General features: G+C 37.0%; 1 protein-coding gene across 3 annotated transcripts in view; it reads left to right on the forward strand.

The window, feature by feature from the left end:
- Positions 1-20,236, forward strand: part of LOC124595010 — a 165,110-nt gene extending 144,874 nt beyond the window's left edge. For all 3 annotated transcript variants that reach the window (XM_047133559.1, XM_047133557.1, XM_047133558.1), the window contains exon 9: positions 19,381-20,236. In XM_047133559.1, coding sequence (XP_046989515.1) covers positions 19,381-19,504 — 124 coding nt within the window. In that variant the 3' untranslated portion in view covers positions 19,505-20,236. The remainder of the gene's footprint in view (positions 1-19,380) is intronic.
- The last annotated feature ends 315 nt before the right edge of the window (positions 20,237-20,551 follow it).

The following is a 20,551-nucleotide window of genomic DNA, read 5'->3' on the forward strand; positions in this document are numbered from 1 at the left end:
AAAGATGGAGGAGGAGATATAACTATGAGTTGTGTGCTATGTACAAATATCAGCCTGTTAGAAGAATTGTAAAGTCATCTAGGTGAGGTCGGCTGAACACGTGGCATGGATGAATGATACAGAAATACTAAAAAGGATATTACAATGAAAGCCAGGTGGACAGAGTGGAATTGGTCGATCATAAACTAGATGGGAGGATGGAGTCATAGAAGACTTTTGGATGATGAGTTACAGGAACTGGAAAATACTAGCAAAGGGACTGGGATAAATGAAAGGAGATTGTTGAAGAGGCCAAGATTCATTATCCGTTGTAGAGCTGCAGAAGAAGAAGAAGAAGACGATGAAGAAGAAGACGACCACAGACACTGTATGTTGGCAACTGATAAAAGAAGTCTGCATCTCTTCCAATCTCTTCATGACATAAAAACTAATACATTAGGAACAGTTCGCATGAATAGAAAAAGTCAAATATTACAGAGATGAGAACTGTAAATCATTTCAATGAGAATGCTCATGACATTGAAATGGTGCAACATACGAGACTCGTACATGTTGTCCCCATTTTTGTAATTACTCTGAAATGACATCAACAAGAAAAACTGACTGCTAAAGTAACCTTGAAAAATTGAAAGCAATACACATGTCGGACTACAGTCGATCAGTATGAGCAATAAACAAGTATGACATAATACTAGGTGCATATAAAAGTGCAAAACAGAGTGTTAAAAGAAACATGAGATTGTGAAGGCAATTATTTCTCTATACAGTAGGACTTCTGAAGAGAAGTCAACCTGGAGATGATGTGCCATTGGCAATAATAAAACCAAGAGGAAGGAATTGCAGTATTGTTTGATTAGTCTGATATGGGAATATATTTTATTCCCTACTTTAAGCTATTGTATACCCTTCACTTAATGTTTTGTTATGTCAGCAACCAAATAAACTGATTTTGAGGATAATAATTTAATACAGCAGATGCGCTGTTCTGTGCAGTAGAAATTGCTGACACAGCACAGCTGGGACTGTCACGAGGTGAGGCACGTCCCACAGAGGTGATGTTCTGTTTGCACAAACCAACAGCAAAAGGATTAAAAAAAAAGGTAGTGTTTTAACCTACTATTTTGGCATTGTGTTGACATGTGTTGCATGTAGTATAATTTCGAAATATAGAAAGGTCTTGATCGCACAATTCCTTATTGAGCATTAACATTTCAAAATTTCATCATCGGAGAGAAGCTGTGGAATGAAGTGTACAAGAAAATTAACAGTAGCAACAGTAACAAATATGTACACAAGTATGCATCTGTTGCATTCCAATATACAGAAATTTCAATTAGTATCATACTTACATTAAACTCAAACTTCAGTGCAAAGCTCATGAAAGTGAGCATGTAGACTGAATGCAATACAAATCTTGTCTTGTGTAGGCATATTTGACAATGCTGTTGTATATTGGAGTAGAACCAGTGCTAAACTGTGTGTGGCAATTAAGCTATCAAAGAGGTAAATGAAGGCCAGTAGGTGGTGTTAGCATTCACCGTAGAAAGCAAGTCAAAGTGTAACCTTACAAACTTCTATCGATTCCGATTAAGTACATGTCATAACACGGTGAAAAACTTGACAAAATACTTTTATGCTACTTTTATGGAAAAGAAACTCATATACTAACAGCATGAAATGTGAGTCGTTGGGTAACATTGTGAACAATGTTACAGAGATAGTCTTTAGTCAGTAATCAGAACAGAAGATGATTGCAAACAGTAACTGGTGTGGTACAATATGCACATAAAACTGATGTAGGCAATAGGTAAAATAAAATCTGTGAAGGAATAAGTTTACAACCATCACTAAATAAAATGTTATATAAGTATCACCTAATGTAGTCACACTGCAGCAGATGAACGTGTATTAAATGACATACCAGGATCATTTAGGTGAACCCAAATTAGTGGCAACAACTTGAAAGAAAAAGAACTATTATACAATAAAAGGGGGATTTTTTTATATAGTTTTTTAAACTCATGTAGTTTTTTTAAACTCAGATCATATAACTGTCCAGGTACTATCAGTTTACAGCCATGACAAAAAGAAATGTTACATGAGTATGACCAACTGTAATCATTATACTACTCGAACAAACCATGGATGACATACATTATAGCCATTTAGGTAACCCTAAATGAGTGGAAGCAATTTGAAATAAAATTTTACAATTTTTTCCCATTGTTCTATATTAAAAAGGGTAAAGGTATAATGTCAGCAATGTGTGCAACTCAGTTGGAAGTAGGTGCGTGAGGACATCTGAAAATGTCTCAGCATATTGTGATTGAGGATGTAAAGTTAGGATAATTGATTGACAAAACACCGGTGCCTATGCAATTGTAATGTTGACATAGTGGTCATACTACTTCGAAATTATTGGATTTTGTTTGGACTTATACGGAATGCATTGCAAACATGTATAACAGTGACAAAAAACCGGTGCCTAAACAATTGTAATGTTGACATAGTGACTATTCCGGAATTAATGGATTTTGTTTGAACTTACATGGAATGCATTGCGAACACGTATAACAGTATAGAATTGTAGCTCTATATATAATAAAATAAGCTCATTGATTTGCTAGCGAAACCCAACCATTCATCTTTTGTAAGGTTAATCATGATGTAATATATGTGTATTTATATGATACGAGAAGTTAAATTTTATTGCACCCATAATGTGGAACGCACGATGAGGAAGCATGGGCGTGTTGCAGTAAAAATGTAAAGTAAGTCAAATGATTGGTGTGAAGTACTAATATTGGCAAAATGTAAAGTACAAATGGACTATGCATCGTCTTTAAGTAAAGAAGCTACACAGTGAGGCAGGTACAATATGGTGGCGCCTCTGAGAACAGTGGCTCAATCTCTTGGAGTTGAGTGAATCTATAGAGGAAGCATGGTAAGACAGCCACATCAGATCACCCATGAAATTGTGGTTAGCCTTACGGATGATGAACATTTGGGTTTTGCTAGCAATTCAATGAGCTTGTTTTGTTTTACGATACATATGGAAGCTGAATAAATGAATTAAAATTTGTGCCATGGCCGGGACTTGAACCCAGATCTCCTTGCTTACTAGGGGTGGGAATGCTAACCAATATACCACCGCAGTACTATGCTGCCGTACATTGCTGCACGGACTACCCAAGTCCAATACCCTCTCAAACACAAACTTCAATTCATGTCTTCAGCTTATTTTCCCGCTAAATTGCCACTATTGTCAGGGCTCTCTGGCATTGGAATAGCACCCCAACGTTGGATGTAATAGGGAAATCCTGTACGTCAGGTGATTAATAGATCTTATAATTAAATTTTCCTCAAGACATTGAGGTCTCATCTTTATGTATGACCACTGTTTTGACATTACAATTGCACAGGTGTAAGTTTTTTGTCAGCGAAATTATTCTAATTTTATATTCTCAACCACAATATGTGAAGGCATTTTCGGATGTCCTCATGCATGTACTTCCCAACTGAGTTGTCATACATTTATGATATTATACCTTGACTTTTTCCATATAAAGTAAAAGGAAAAAATGTTTAATATTTTATTTGAAATTGTTGCCACTCAGAAATGTCAGTCATCGTTTGTCTGACTAGTATAATGATTACAGTTCGTCATTTTCTTTTTGTGATAATTGTAAACTGAGAACCCCTGGACAGTTATACGATTTAGTACTGAGTTAAAAAATTATGTCAAAAAAAATCCCATTTTTATTGTATGATACTCTTTTTATTTCAAGTTGTTGTCACTAATCTGGGCTCACATAAATGATACTGTTATGTCGTTGTAGTGTGACAACATCTGATGATACTTGTGTAAAAGTTTATTTAGTGATGATTGTAAACTTATTCCTTCACAACCTATGTTTTACTTATTACCAATATCAGTTTTATGCTTATACTGTACCACACCAGTTACTGGTCGCAATAATCTTCTGTTCTGATTACTGACTAAAGACTATCTCTGTAGCATTGTTCACGATGTTATCTAATGATGCACAGTTCATGCTGTTAGTATATGAGGTTCTTTTCCATAAAGGTAGCATAAATATATTTTGTCAGTTTGTTCATGAGGTTCTGACATGTACTTAATCAGAATGCATAGGAGTTTGTAGTGAAGTTACACTTTACTTACTTTCTATGGTGAACACTAGTGCCACCTAGTGGCCTTCATTTACCTCTTTGATAGCTTAATTGCCACCCTCAGTTTAACACTGATTCTATTCGAATAGGCAGTGGCACTGTCAAATGTGCCTACACGAGGTGAGATTTGTATGGCATTCAGGATGTGTTCACTTTTGGGAACTTCGTATTGAAGTTTGATTTTAATGTAAGTACGATACTAGTTGAAATTTCTTTGTATTGGAATCCTTAGATGCATACTTACGTACATATTTGCTATTGTTAGTTTTCTTGTACACTTGATTCCAGTGCTTAAGTATGATGGAGAAATTTTTAAATGCATAACACTTAATAAGGAATTGTGTTATCAAGATATTTCTATATTTTGAAGTTGTGCCAAATCTGAATGGTTGCCTGGCTCTTCCATTGAGTATTTACCCATCAAGTACTGACATGTAATATAGTTTCAATTTAACTGTATTGTGATTTATTGTGTATGAAGTTGCAGCAATAGTAACCTTAGCAATTCCCTACTCACTTTCTTACAGACATAACTTATGTGCAATAAATTTGTTTCTTGAGCCCATTATGAGGTGATTAATGAGAAATGAAAGTGACAGTTAATTGAATAAAAACCTAAACTGTTGTATAATTTATTACAATAAAAAGTTATTATCAATAAAAATACCTTTTATTGTGGGAATCGTGTGGCTGATAGACAACATGATGTATTGAACACCTCAATGTGTGCCTTAGCATCTTTATTGGTTAAAGTGCAAATAAAGTTATTAAATAGCAAAGAAGTAAGGTTTTGTACCAACCTTGTGTTTGCTTGAATTGATGAGATGGAGAGAAGGGTGCCACTCAGAAAGGTAGTTTTATGATAACTGTGTGTAAAAGCATAAAAAAAAAAAACCAGTTCTTTTGTACATTGTTCTAAATGACAATCTTGTTACACTTTTCTGTAAATTGTTGGAGCTATAGGTTGTTTTTTAGTTTTTTATTTACACATTTATTCTGTATTTGGGACTTTTAAAAATTTCCCCCCAAATATTGCGTTTAGTGTCATGATTCAAAAGATACACAGCAGTTTTGTAAGCGAAAATCTGTGTTCAAGGATTATTCTCTTCAAAATGAATAAGTTCTGCCTTGTCAAAATGTGTTTAAAGCAAACACATTCATTTTCTTTTACAAATTAAGATGGTCTTTAACATCTTTCACTTGCTGCCCTTTAATGCCTACATAAGAGACTGGCAGTCTATGCAGCATAGTTATTGCAGACTTCAAGCTCTCAGCAATTGCAATTTGTTATTGAAATCAACAGTGTTTCATGAACAAATCTAGCGAGTGTTCGGGGGGATGGGGGAGGGGGGGGGGGATGGGGGAGGGGGGGGGGGGGATGGGTGGTATTGCAAGGAACAATCTGTAAAAGTTATACTGAGCTTCCCGTGGAATGGTTCGCGAGAAGAGGGGAAGAAGTGCACAGACTACCGACTATGGGGGGAAGGGGAAAGCAGTTACAGAGGTACTGCTAAGGTAAAAAATGTCACATGGAAGTATCATGAAACTCTGAGCAGTGATAACTTCTCAAAATGAGTGGAACAAACTATAAAAAATTGACTTACATAGCAATCAGTGTTTTGGACCAGAAGTCTATTTTGTGCTTTTCTCAGTTTTAATAACCATTTCAAAAACCACCTTCTTACCTAGACTGGCCTCTTTGGCTTCTATGAATGGACAATAAATCACACACTTTCCTATGATGTACTGCTTTATAAAGTAGAAGCTCCAACAATGACGTATTCATCTGTACTGGTCGCAACACATTTCATGCTCTGTTGTCATGTTTTGTACCACTGCTGCAGCCTCTATGGCATAGTCACATTTGTTTGCGACAAACGTTTCTGTATTTCAGTTGTGCCTGTCGATCCTTTTCCTTATGGTAACTGTTTACGAATTCCATTTCTGATTTGTTGTCATAATGACAGGCGTTACTGCAGCTCTGAAAATGGTATACCATTATCACAATAGGCAAGTGCTGAGGCCATACCATAATTAAAGCTGAGGGTACTACCTTCCTAATCCTAATTTTTCTACCTTCCTAATCCTGTTTTCTCCCATCCTTCCATCGCCGAAAGGTTTCTAGTGTGAGTGTGATGTTAAACCTTTAGCAAAATATAAAAATAAAAAGACATGAATAAACAACAACAAATCATCCACGTTACTTACAGTTATGGGAATTCTAATTCCATTCTTTGTTCCTTCTGCAAGGATTTCTTGATTACATCTTGGTAGAATTTGTATTTATCATTATTTCACAGCTTCTGTTTCTCAGTGGAGATGAGGCTTAGATTATCGATGCAATGTTACGTTTAATGTAGCATGATAGAATGTCTCTCTCTCTCTCTCTCTCTCTCTCTCTCTCTCACACACACACACACACACACACACACGTGACTGCAGCCTCTGTGTGGCTTCAGCTGCCAGAGGCTGCAGTCGCGTGTTTGTGCCGTCTATTTTCAGCAAAGACGTTGTTGGCCAAATGCTTGTATTGTGACAGTCTTTTTGTTGTCCCTATCAGTGACTCAGAATCTCCACTATATGGTGAGTAGCAACATTCCTTTCATAATATTGTTAAAATTCCATCCTGGATTTTCCATTGTTTGAGAATCTAATTTCTATTTGATTGCTAATATTATCAGTGATTTTGAAGAAAGTTCTCATGTAGCTGTCATTTCAGTCAAGTTGTTGAAATCTCCACTTTCACAGACATGTTCAAAAAATTATCAATGCTTCTCTATTGTTACCTGCTTATGGATAAGTCTCGAAGTAAAATTCTATTGGATATGAGGTATTGGTGGAAAGTTTCTGGACATGAAGACCAAAAGTTCATGCATTCTTTTAGGGAAACGAGAAAAGAAAGAAGGTAGAGATTTAAGACCACTGGAGAAGACTTTAAGCTGTTTGTTGACTCTAGAGACTGTTAAAGTACCAAATTAATAACATGAGGATAGCTGTGTGTGAGGAAGGCTTTAGGGTTCTTTTCTGATACTTTATTTTGTAAACTTAAACGTGGCCATTTATCCCTAACGCTCTATCGTATGTCTGGGCAATTAATTTGTCACCATATTTATGTCTGTCCATGATTGTGTTTACATGACAAATAGGGCTTCTGCAGCTCTAGTGGTGCTTACATCAGCAGATCCAATGAATCTTTCTGCGACATTTTTTTTGGATACAGAAAAGTATCACAACACAGTCAAGAGCTGAGACTCGTTACTGATATGTGATGTCTCAACAAGCATGATGGACAATGGCCACGAAGTCTGTTTTCTGAACTACATCGTAGATCTCATCTCTCAATACATCAGCAACTGAAGTTATTTAATAATTCTGAATACTTGCTGAGATTACACAGAAGATTGTAGATGTTGCTGAATGTTCTTTCAGTGTAGAATCATACTCAGCACTTTCAGTATAGAATCATACTCAGCACTTGCAGTAAGAAATTCATTTTCATTATGATCTTTGATTGCCATTTCCTGTTTCCCTAACTATCATACAGCATTAATTAGCCTTTGTAATATCTCTGTTTTGTTTCTCACTTTTTCTTTATGCAGCTCGATTCCAGCTCTTCGTTAGTGATCCAAAAAATTATCAATTTTAGTAGGAGACAAAGTAAATTTGTTAAATATGGAAAAAAACTATAAATATGTATCTCAGACTTGCTGTGTTTTTTTACTGATACAGATCGTCATATCCTTGATGACTACATACAGTTTTTTCATTTGAAAATAGTGAACATGTCCTGCAGTAAAATTTGTTCAGTACATCACACACAGAAAGCCATTCTGCAACTTCATGCAGTTCTGTATGGAAATGTCTTTCAAACCCTCCTCCCACACCTTGGACATGTGTAGATGTCCTGAGATTTAGGTATGGTTGGCCACTATCAATCACTTGTTTCTTTTCATTCTAAGAAAGTGATGAAAAACTGGTATTTAATAACTGTCTTACTATGCTTTCACTACCCATGTTAAATATTTGAACTTCCAACCTGATTGCATAAGCAATAATAGACTCGTGTGCAACTCAAAAACAACAATCAACACAAAAAGTGCTAGAAACTGAACCAACACCTGGGACAGGCAAGAGGACTGAGAGCACAAGCATGCATGCACTTTTCCAGGGAATGAAGATATTGAGTCGTTGGAAACAAATCTAACACCTTGGCGGCTGGCACAGCAGTAGCAGATGACTCTGAACAGTGGAGAGAGTATCTGTAGTATATGGAGCAATACAATGACTTATAAACACACTATAATGAAACATATATTCAAACAAATGAAATAAAATAATCTATTATTTTTCTTTCAATTTTATTTGGATGTTGACACGTAACTTGCACACCCTGAGAAAACGGCACTGACCAAAAGTAGGGTTACAAGTCTAACGCTCAGAGAATGTACTAGTATAGGAAACTTGTGAACTAAAAACTCATTCCTTTTGGTCACATAACACAAATGACTGAGACAGTGGACCGATCTGAAATTGAAGGTTTCCCTTTGATTTATAGAAAGAATGAAGGTTTATAAGTCTAGCTCTTGAAAATGTTGATGGTTTCATCAGCAATCTGCAGTTTTGAGCATTGAACCATACAGGATGAAACTTATGTCACAGTCATCAAATGAATTGTTGTCGACGGGAAAAATGTGCTGAATCAAAAGCTTGTATTTTATGTAATCCAAGAACAGCATTTGCCAGATTGTAATGTTTTTATATGGTCATCTACGTGAAGCAAAAAGCAGCACAACTTTTGATATTTCTTTGGAAGGTAAATAATGAGGTAAGAAATGGTTTAAAAGTGAGACAGCTGTGTTTGGCCTTTCTTGAAAACGTGTTCTGAATCTAATACAAGGAACTCTTGCTATTATTCAGGGCGCATACCCTCTAGGACAACCGGGAAAAACCTTCAAATTTTTTAGTCTGGGAGAAAACCCAGGAATTTTTTAGAATTCTGGTAATTTCTCATTGTTTTAGTTTTGAGTTAAATTTTTGTAATTTTGACTGGTAAAAACTGATACTCTAACAAAGAATTTTACTTTAGCCCACTACTGCAGAACAATACTGCAACAGTAAAACATAAATGAGAGAAAAACACCAATATAAAATGTAAGTTGCAAAGACAATGTGCCATTTGCAACAACAAAACACAGTGAGGACACAAGTGTCTGCTGACAGCAAAATGTGTCAAAGGGTTTAGGACGAAGACTATGCAATACTTCATAACAACAAACTGTTTTCGATGAGCATGGCATTACAATTGTTTGAATTAAGTTCGTTTGAGCAGTTGCCAGTGGGCAACTGCTTGCAGAGGGTTGAAGTCATGATGCGCAGCGCCTTCTTCCACTTCTTACTTGGAAGTGTGGCTGTTATATGTATAAGCAGTAGCTGCAAGCAGCCAGATGCTACCCAGAAAAATTTTTCTGGCACATCCGAGCTACCAGATTCACACATGCACGGATCAGTCGGGGTTGTAATGGGGTGTAGTCTCCTAGTGACCCGCATTTACATTTTGTGATTTTGCTGTTCTCTCTTTGTTTGCAGCTCTCACGTCAAATGAAAACAAAATGGATTTCTGTGGCTGGTAGCTATGAAATGAATTGATATAAACTAATTACGGAAGACTAAAATATGTTATTAATTCCAGTTTTCTGATTTTATTTTATTTCCTTGTTATTGGAAATTGAGCATTAATTGCTTTGCGGAGCAATGAAGTTATTTTTGTCGGTTTGCTAAAGAAATTTGGCTTGTATTAATCTTTTCCACAGAGGCAGTCAGTATATTTGAAAGGAAGTGTTTCAATCCTCACTATTAGCTAGTTTCAACTGTTCGCTGAATTTCAACTACATATTTCCATTTTCTGGCACAAATGGCATAGTGTCATAATAAAGAACCAAACACGAGGCAATACAGTAATGTTACTCCAAGAAAATTGGCTTCCCAAGACTCACACGGAACAGCTTTAGCAGAATTTTACATATCTGCCTTCCTTGAAAAACAATGTTTTTTGTTCACAAGAAATGTTTCAACACTTGTCTAGTACCTCCACAAGGCTTGACATTAGTTTTTAATTTGTGTTGTTTACGTCTTAAATTTACAGAACACCATTCTTCAATAATTTATAGACCAACAACACAACATGTTTTATCATTGTAACTCCCCACAAAGTTTTGTATTTACTCCTAGAGTAGAATATAAACTGCCAATGGCTTCACAAGTAACCTTGTTAATTTTTATACAGTTTGAAAAAGTCATAAAAAGGTTAATTTTCTTAGTTCTTGGCGCGTACAAGCAACCTTTTTATTATTATTATTATTATTATTATTATTATTATTATTATTTCTTTTTATTTTTGCGAAAAATTTCTATTCCGTGTTACTAGCTTTTTGCAGTGCCATTTAGATGTAAACTTCATTGGGAATGTTACATAATAGTATTGTAGAGTATAAATAAGTAAATAAAATCTAAGTTAAAGTCACCAAGTTGCAAAATACTAGGGCACTGTGAGTTGTAAAGTGTAGTTTTGAAACTAATATTGTAGCAAGTACTATATTCTAATTTTGCATTCCTTATCTTGATAGGATATGATAAAGCATTTGCCCTATGTATAGTAACTCCGTATGTCCCTTGTGGACAATATGCTGCATGTGGTCATGTGGTGCCCCACTATGCACAAAATTCCAAACAGAAATGCAAATTGCGCAGGTCACACCAGTGTTTAAGAAGGGTAGTAGGAGTAATCCATCTAACTACAGACCTATATCATTGACGTCGGTTTGCAGTAGGGTTTTGGAGCATATACTGTATTCAAACATTATGAATCACCTCGAAGGGAACGATCTATTGATACGTAATCAGCATGGTTTCAGAAAACATCGTTCTTGTGCAACCCAGCTAGCTCTTTATTCGCACGAAGTAATGGCCGCTATCGACAGGGGATCTCAAGTTGATTCCGTATTTCTAGATTTCCGGAAAGCTTTTGACACCGTTCCTCACAAGTGACTTCTAATCAAGCTGCTGGCCTATGGGGTATCGTCTCAGTTGTGCGACTGGATTCGTGATTTCCTGTCAGGAAGGTCGCAGTTCGTAGTAATAGATGGCAAATCATCGAGTAAAACTGAAGTGATATCAGGTGTTCCCCAGGGAAGTGTCCTGGGACCTCTGCTGTTCCTGATCTATATAAATGACCTGGGTGACAATCTGAGCAGTTCTCTTAGGTTGTTCGCAGTTGATGCTGTAATTTACCGTCTAGTAAGATCATCCGAAGACCAGTGTGGCAGGTGGCAGTTGACGCTAAATAACGAAAAGTGTGAGGTGATCCACATGAGTTCCAAAAGAAATCCGTTGGAATTCGATTACTCGATAAATAGTACAATTCTCAAGGCTGTCAATTCAACTGAGTACCTGGGTGTTAAAATTACGAACAAGTTCAGTTGGAAAGACCACATAGATAATATTGTGGGGAAGGCGAGCCAAAGGTTGCGTTTCATTGGCAGGACACTTAGAAGATGCAACAAGTCCACTAAAGAGACAGCTTACACTACACTCGTTCGTCCTCTGTTAGAATATTGCTGCGTGGTGTGGGATCCTTACCAGGTGGGATTGACGGAGGACATCGAAAGGGTGCAAAAAAAGGACAGCTCATTTTGTATTATCACGTTATAGGGGAGAGAGTGTGGCAGATATGATACGCGAATTGGGATGGAAGTCATTACAGCAAAGACGTTTTTCGTCGCGGCGAGACCTATTTACGAAATTTCAGTCACCAACTTTCTGTTCCGAATGCGAAAATATTTTGTTGAGCCCAGCCTACATAGGTAGGAATGATCATCAAAATAAAATAAGAGAAATCAGAGCTCGAACAGAAAGGTTTAGGTGTTCGGTTTTCCTGCGCGCTGTTCGGGAGTGGAATGATAGAGAGATACTATGATTGTGGTTCGATGAACCCTCTGCCAAGCACATAAATGTGAATTGCAGAGTAGTCATTTAGATGTAGATGTAGATGGTATAGGAGTAGAGACAGAAAGTGTATGAGTAGAGATAGATGGTGTATGGGTAGAACCGATACCAAGCACGGGCTTCCTACTGTAGTGATTCGAGAATTTCTGTGTAAATTCTAGAACCACTCAGCCTTTTACCGTCTCTAACACATGATATTCTAGATACGAGTGTGGGATGGTAAAATCCTACCTACTGTGCATCTCATGTTTGTGTGTGCAGGTTTAAAGTCAGTCGCAAGAAGAAAGTAGACGTAGCGGTCGAATGTTACCAACAAGTACTTGTGGGGCAATCCATAGATGTTTTAGGAAAACATGAAAAGATCTTTAGGAAAAAGGTAGTACAAAAAGATAAGAATGGAAAATAGATTACTCATGCATTATAAACACCCGAAGTTTTCGATTGAAAAAGAAAATAGAGAAAATAGAAAAAGTCCTCACGATTCCTAAATATTAGAAAAGCTGACAAAAACCTCGAGTGCAAGCTCATGTCGAGAAACAATAAGAGAAAGATTGTTGTTATAGAAAGGAGAGATGTATATAAAACTATGTAAAATAAAGTGTGTTGTTAAGATATGAAATGTTGTTATAAATGATATTACTTGCATAAAAATTATGTATAATGTCATAACGGCGACTGGAACGGTCGCGGGGTAGAAGTGACGGAAAGCACGGCGGGAACCACGGAGCGGCCCACGACAGCATCACAATGGGAGAGTACGGACACGACCAACGGAGGACAGAACAAACAACAACAAGATCGAAACAATGGAGTCACAAGAAAACCTAACAACCACGTCCACTCGTACACAGAACAAGAAAGTAAATAAGCTGTCTAAGGCGAGGCGATATGTCCAGAGACGTACGCAAGGTTAGACTGGCTGGCTGAGCGAGAGGCAGACGCTTAAGTACTCTATCGGGGGCGCCGCTATTGGCCACTGGAACCATGTGTTCCACTGTGGCGCCCTCACACTAAATGTGGGCCAGGAGGCGCGCACCGCCGTGACAAGTTCTTGTCGGGCAATCCATAGATGTTTTAGAGGAGGAACGATGGAGTTTTTATGCAGCTCTGTGCCTATTGTGTCATTGACCATTGTTATGTGAAAGAAGAACAGTTGAAAAAGTAATCGTAAAAACTCCTAATCCAGCCTTGGTAGAGGCAAGACCTATTTAATGATTCATGTGAAGTAGAGTCATGGTTATTAAGCCAGCTCTGTTATAAATGTAATTAAATTTGTTTCTGATGTTGGAAGGAGCAAGTGACTTACTGGATGTCATATATGTATGTGGAAAGTAAGAATTTTATTCTGTATGGAGTTCATATATACCGTTGGTTAACGAAATGTAAAATCCGTGTATCTCCTTATTTCACAAGTAGAGAGAGAGGCTTAAATATTCCCATACCCAGCATCATTCTACGGAGATGAAGTCAAGGGAGTTTTCCAGCAGCCAGCAAAGAAGATCGGCTATGAATCTCAAGTAAGTCACCTCGTGTAAAAGAAGTGGGAAGTTTGTACGTCTGTGTCACATTTTAAGTCGCGTCAAAAGCGTTAGAACATGGCAACCTGTGTGAAAGGACCCAAGAAAATGGGAATTTTAAGTCAAATACTAGAGAAGAAGTTGTTACATGTTGCCCCTAGCAACCAAACATAACACGACAAGGGATTTACTCTGACTTTGGAATGTGTTCAAGTATCTAATGAAGCAAAATTTGAATGAAAAATGATGAAAGACATGGAAAATTCACAACTATAAAACAGCAAGGAAGATTTCGACACATTTGTCTAAGAAGAAATATGCGTAGAACACTTCAACCGAGAAGATCCAGTGCGGGGAGTATACAGCTCTCACACACATTGCGGGGATGCAGACGCGGAAACCAACCTACGTCCGACGTCACTGGCACCAGCGAGACTTCTATGCCAGTTGAGCATGAAATAAAATTTCCTTACTTTAGCGTGAAGTGGGACATACTGTTGAGTGAACTTTTATTGTGTAATTATAGTATTTATAGTTAGTTTTAAATGCTTACTAGGGCTAAAGCATATAAAAGCATGGACAATATACATCAAATTGAGGACACTCAAGAACCAGCTATGGCTATGAAAGTGAGTAAAGAAGTGCCAGACTGGGCTGAGTTGAAAAATTTTAATTAAAGCTCAGAGTATGCAATCAAATGCTCAGAATGAGACTCTAAGGAAAGAATTAGGCTTGGTAAATTCTCAGCTAAGTACCCAGAGTGAAACTTTAAATGCTCATAGTCTTAAGTTAAACTCATTAGAACCGAAATTTAATACCCAGAGTGAAGTTTTGAATGCCCAAAGTGAAACTCTAAATAATCAAATGACAAATCTAGGTTTACTAAATGCCAAAGTAGACTCACAAAGCAAAGAATTTAGTAATCTACGTGAAGGCATGGGTGCTCTTAAGTCTGAATCTGACGCCTTAAATACAGGTAGTAGAGTAGAAGTATTGACTAATTCCTTGACCGTTCACGTAAATCAAATGTTTACTGACCTTAGTCAGAAACAGAATGACAATTTCAAGATTTATCAAGAAGGTTAGAATTTAAGATTGAGGAAAGATGTAATAATGTGGAATCTGAAATTAATGAAAAGTTAGGATCTTTTGAAAATGTGTGCAATGTTAAGTTAAATGCTGTAAAGCAGGGGTTGAATACTTTGAAAGAGAGTGTAGATAAGAATAATGAATCAATACTGATTATTCAGTCGCAAATTACAGGTGTCAGTACACGAGTAGATAAAGTAGAAAGAAATTTCAAAGAGAAAATAATGAACTCTGATATCATAAATGTAAGTAGTTTGGAGGAACAGTTTGAAGAAATTAAAGATCAAAAAGTTATTGAGAGAATTACCTCCAGAAACATATCACCTATTCTGTCTTCCGAACTTAGTGATACCAGGAAGGGCATAGATGAGTTGTGGAGAGAATTCATGCTGATCCAGCAGAAAGTAGAAAAAAAGGTAACGTCACCTAATGGGGTGTTAACTAGTGAAGCTGTGACTGATTTACAATGGGGGGGGGGGGGGGGCCTAATTCAGTGTTATCTAGACATTTCCTTAAATTTAAGCTGGACAGAGTTGTACAACTGACCCACTTCTTAAAAATGTTTAACCAAGCATTACCAAAAAATTGGGAAGATTCTAAGATGATAGAATTTGCTGGGGGGGAGGGGGGGTGTACCTTCTAGGGGAAACCTCAGAAGAGGGAACGGCAAATGTTGAGAATTTTTCCTCTTGGGAGGACTTTCAAAAGAAAGTATGCCAGTTCCCAAGAAAAGTTGATATCAGATCTATGGAACCCAAAATATTACAATGAAATGAAATGATCGTATGGCATTGTTGGCCGGGAGGCCCCATGCGTGGAAGTTCGGCAGCCGTATTGCAAGTCCTTTTCAGTTGACGCCACTTCGGCGACTTGCGAGTCACTGATGATGAAAGACACACAACACCCAGTCATCACGAGGCAGAGAAAATCTCTGACCCCGCTGGGAATCGAACCCGGGACCCCGTGTGCGGGAAGCGAAAACACTACCGCAAGACCACGAGCTGCGGATTACAATAATACTTGGGGGTACTATGAGGAAATATTTCGATTAGCATTTAACATGAGCAAAGTATTTAAATAAGCCGATGGAAGAAGAGGGATTGATATGTATTTTAATTAGACGATTGCCCATGTATGTGAGAAAAGACATCTTATGTAGGGGTTGGAAAATGATAGATGAGTTGTTGTCTCTTGTTGACGCACTCGATGCGATAAGTAAGGACCGCAGCGAAACTTTACACCAAGGTGAAAGTTCAAGCTATAAAAGAAATAGTGGGAATAACTTTAAAAAGCACGAGACAAACTTAGCAAAAGTACACCACTACAATAAGAGAAGTTGTAACGATAATTATCAAAAGAAACTCCCACATTCAAATTTAAATCCAGTAAATTCTCAAGAATTTATGCCGAGTAACCTAAGATCACAAAATGGGATTGTAGTACCTCGTTACAGTAACCAACCCGTAATTAGTAGTAATGATGGAAACATTCTTTGACCTGGATCCAGGGCCGGGGCCCAGGTCTTGGAAATACATTAGGAGGCCTTGTTCCATATAAGTATGTTAATTTTACACACAAAATACCCACAAAGGAATGGTTGCTACTTGAAGAACCAAGCTTAGCCACTAATAACCCACAGCCTATAATAGCAGGGACAGTGGAAATTTCCGAGGTTAACATATGAGGTATCACTCATCTCAAATGCATTTTTTAACTCACTGTAGAATAAACAGCACTTACTGTTATTGCCAGTGACTGGAGTGTACATAGTCGTTATAACAGGAACAAAAAGTAAACTTGTGAAATATGAAAGTGAACTGCAGTATTGGAAAAATATTATTTCATCAAACACTATTAATAGTTGAGAATATTAATATAGATGTATTGTTTGGTTTAGATTGGTTATTAGAGTTTAAAGTCATCTTAAACTTCGACGAAAAGCATCTTTGTTTTGGTAGCGGGGACAGTAGATGTTGGACACCATTTGTGACAGGTAATTACATTGGAAAACAAACAACTGAGTGTCAGAGTTTACAATTAACAGCTACAGCACAATTGTCACCAAAGGTCTATACTGTGGCTCAAGGAACGCATCGAACTGATATATTACACAAAGTTAATGAATCCCCGGTATTAACCGATCAACAAAGGCAAGATTTATATAAAATTTTAATGGAGTATGAAGTAGTGTTTTCTGACTGCCCAGGTAACATCAGCGACTATATCTGTAAGTTCAAAATCAAAGATGACACTCCATCCTTTTGCAAACTGTATCCAATACCGGTGAGTTTGAAGGAAGCAGTTCGGGATGAGATTAACATAACAAAATGATTGATAATAATATCATAGAACGAAGTTCCAGCTTAATGAATAATCCTCTGGTCATGGTAAAGAAAGCTACAGGTGGAGTACGGTTAGTTTTAGACACTCGTACATTGAATCGACCTATAGAGACAGAGAGAGGCCGACCAATTAACATTGACGAATTGTTATCCAAATTTGAAAAGGCAATGTTCTTTAGCATAATGGATTTGACTGCGGCATATTGGCAAATAGAATTACATCCAGAATCCTAAAACTATACAGCATTTTTGTTTCATGGGAAATCATATCATTTCAATGTATTGCCATTTGCACTTGATATCTCTGTGTCTGTATTTATACGTGCATTAGATGAAACACTAGGACTTTAGATCAAGGTGCAAATGATGCGTTTGAAAACGTTAAAAGAGCACTTGTTTAATCACCCATATTACATCAGTCAGTTATGGGCGAACCTTTTAAATTGTCGTTGAAAAAGTAATTGTGAAAACTCCTAATCCAGTCTTGGTAGAGGCAAGACCTATTTTATGATTCATGTGAAGTAGAGTCATGGTTATTAAGCCAGCTCTTTTATAAATGTAGTTAAATTTGTTTCTGATCTTGGACAGAACAAGTGACTTACTGGAAGTCATATATGTATGTGGAAAGTAAGAATTTTATTCTGTATGGAGTTCAAAAACAGCATTGGTTAACAAAATGTAAAGTTCGTGTACCTACTTATTTCACAAGTAGAGAGAGAGAGAGAGGGGGGGGGGGGCGCTTAAATATTCCCGTACCCAGCATCATTCTACAGAGATGAAGTCAAGGGAGTTTTGCAGCAGCCAGCCAGCCAGCAAAGATCAGCTTCGAATCTCTAGTAAGTCACCTCGTACAAAAGAAGTGGGTAGTTTGTACGTCTACTTCATGCTTTAAATCGGCATCAAAAACGTTAGACTATGTCACTGACGTAGCTTCACATGTGCAGTAATGCCTGTCTTCTGGTGCTCTGTGGCAAGTGCTCAAATGAACCTATTTCTAACAGGTTGTGGGCAAATATTGTGAATGGTGATTTCAGAAGTGTTACTTTCAAAGTACTTTTATGTGAGATGAAGTATGTTATGTGTGAGAATGTGTGAGGGATTTCTTAAATCACAGAGCATTGATTCTCATTCATAACTTAACACTTTGAGGAGTGATTTCCTATAAAAATTCTGGCCCCAGAAGACCAGACATTTAAAATTTTACTAGCTCATTTGTGTTTGATTTATCATAAAGGGTAATACATGCAAAAAGCACAGTCTTTACGTGAAAGATTGGCTTTTCTTGTAGCTACACTATATGTATATTAATTTAAACCATGAACTTTTCATGCTACTTGGCAGTGATGTTGCTCTTGGCTGACCACATCAGTTGTCCTATGCCATGAATATCTGCTGTCATTGGCTGGTGAGATAACGTGATGTGAGCTATGATTGGCTGACAAAATTACATCACAATCTGGATTTCAGTGCTTTGGAGACTAACATGCTATAATACAAAAATATGCAGGGTACATTTTATGTGGACCAAACATCTTTCCAAAATGGGTTATTACAAAAGTGCTGGGAAGTTCTTCATTGGTTTATAAAACTTTTACCATTCAAAGGATTGATAAGTTTTACAATTCTGAGCAAAAGTATACTGTCACGCAACACGGAGAAAGTGTATTTTCACCTGGGGAAAAAATGTGTACTTTTAACCAGGAAAATCTGGGGATTTTTTCCCCTCGTTCATATATATACCCTGTTATTGTGTATTAACAGATGAACTGTGATATGACTTCACACAGTCATATTGTAACTGTTTCTACTTTTTGTTTCCATAGTTCAAAAGCAGGTACCCTTTGAAGTCCTTTTTATAACAAGTTTTTTGCCTTTAAATGTGTAATAGACTCATTCAAGCTTTTGCTTAATACACAGCCCCATCCCTCCACACTTCCCATATGGGTCAGCTATTGCATCTTAAAAGTAAGCAAAAGCAGTATTCTTAAGAAAAGCAGTATTTAAAAGAACATTGCATGAAATCTGTTGGTGCTACAGTAATGCCATATCCACAGTACATGCAGCGGGTAGCAGAGGGGTGCATTGATGCAATTTACTGGAGGATGGTGTAACTTTATTTAGACTCTTTCTATCCATGTCATCGATTTATGTAACAATTGTCAGTGCTCTGTGTCCTGCATCTTTCCCCTATAGTTATAAATGTTTAACATTTTGTTTAGACTTGTGTGCTATTCTTCTAGGTTACAGAATTTGGAGGCAGAGGAGGAGATGACTATTGGCGACTCACTAAGTCAGGAATCACAGCTTAGCTCTTACAGTGCTTCAGGAGGTACTCCAAGAAGTAAGAAGAAAAGAAAAAAGTAATGGCATTAGCATTATATGATGCACTAAATAAGTAGCGGATTTGATATTTATTCAGCATTGAGAAAACACTTTGATGATATACTGTGAAATAAAGTGAAATAACCTTTTGGTTGTTACTTTTCATTGTAGCTGCCAGCTATTCATTGTAGCTGCCAGCTTACTTAATGTGGTAATTGTTTGTTTGTAGTTTAATTTTTTGCTGTTATGTAAGTGCAGTACATTGTAAGATATGCTAAAGATAAAGAAATTTATTTATTTTCTGCTGGTAACATGTGGTTTAATGTGTTTGGCAATATCAGCACTGTGCAGTTACAGCATTGTTTGGTCAAACACAATTTTTTTAAACTCTTATTGCACAGTAATTTAATTCATCATTTCATACGGCAGCAGTAGTTTTTATATGCAATTTAGCACTGCATTTATTGCTAGGACACAATAGTCACTGACATTATTCATGATAATTTCAAGTTGCAGTGGCATTTAAGGTTAAGCCACTGATTTAAGTCACCCTTTAAAAGTATTTCCAGTCAACATCTTCAGAATATTTGTAGCAGATTATGAAAAATTGCTCCTTTGACATGAGGTCATTTTGCTGTTAATGTTAATCTTCAGTTAACCATATGTAAATCTGTTTCACATCTCATATTCATGGTTATGAATTTGCATGTTCCTTTTTGTGATTAAGTGTGTTTTCACTAACTTAATAGTTTGTGGCGTATGCATGGTGTAAATAGTGAGAATATTAAAGTGAATAAATAGGTCTTTACCAGATGTTCATTGTTTCACTGCAGTTCCCAAGGCTCTCGTATGTATCATAAAACCATTTTCGTGTTAGTTTGGCAGATCCCACTCCACAGTACTATTCCATAAGGCAAGAAAGATTATACTAATCCAGAATTCACAGTCCATAGTGTTCTGGGATGGTAATAACCTTCTTAATACCTGTAGACTGGATGTTATTTTGTTGCAGACATGATCAACTTGCTGTTTGCTGGAAAGCCTGTTGTCTATACATAAACCCATAAACTTACACCCCACACTGGTCTT

Source organism: Schistocerca americana, chromosome 2 (genome assembly GCF_021461395.2).
Source record: "Schistocerca americana isolate TAMUIC-IGC-003095 chromosome 2, iqSchAmer2.1, whole genome shotgun sequence".
Taxonomy (NCBI): domain Eukaryota; kingdom Metazoa; phylum Arthropoda; class Insecta; order Orthoptera; family Acrididae; genus Schistocerca; species Schistocerca americana.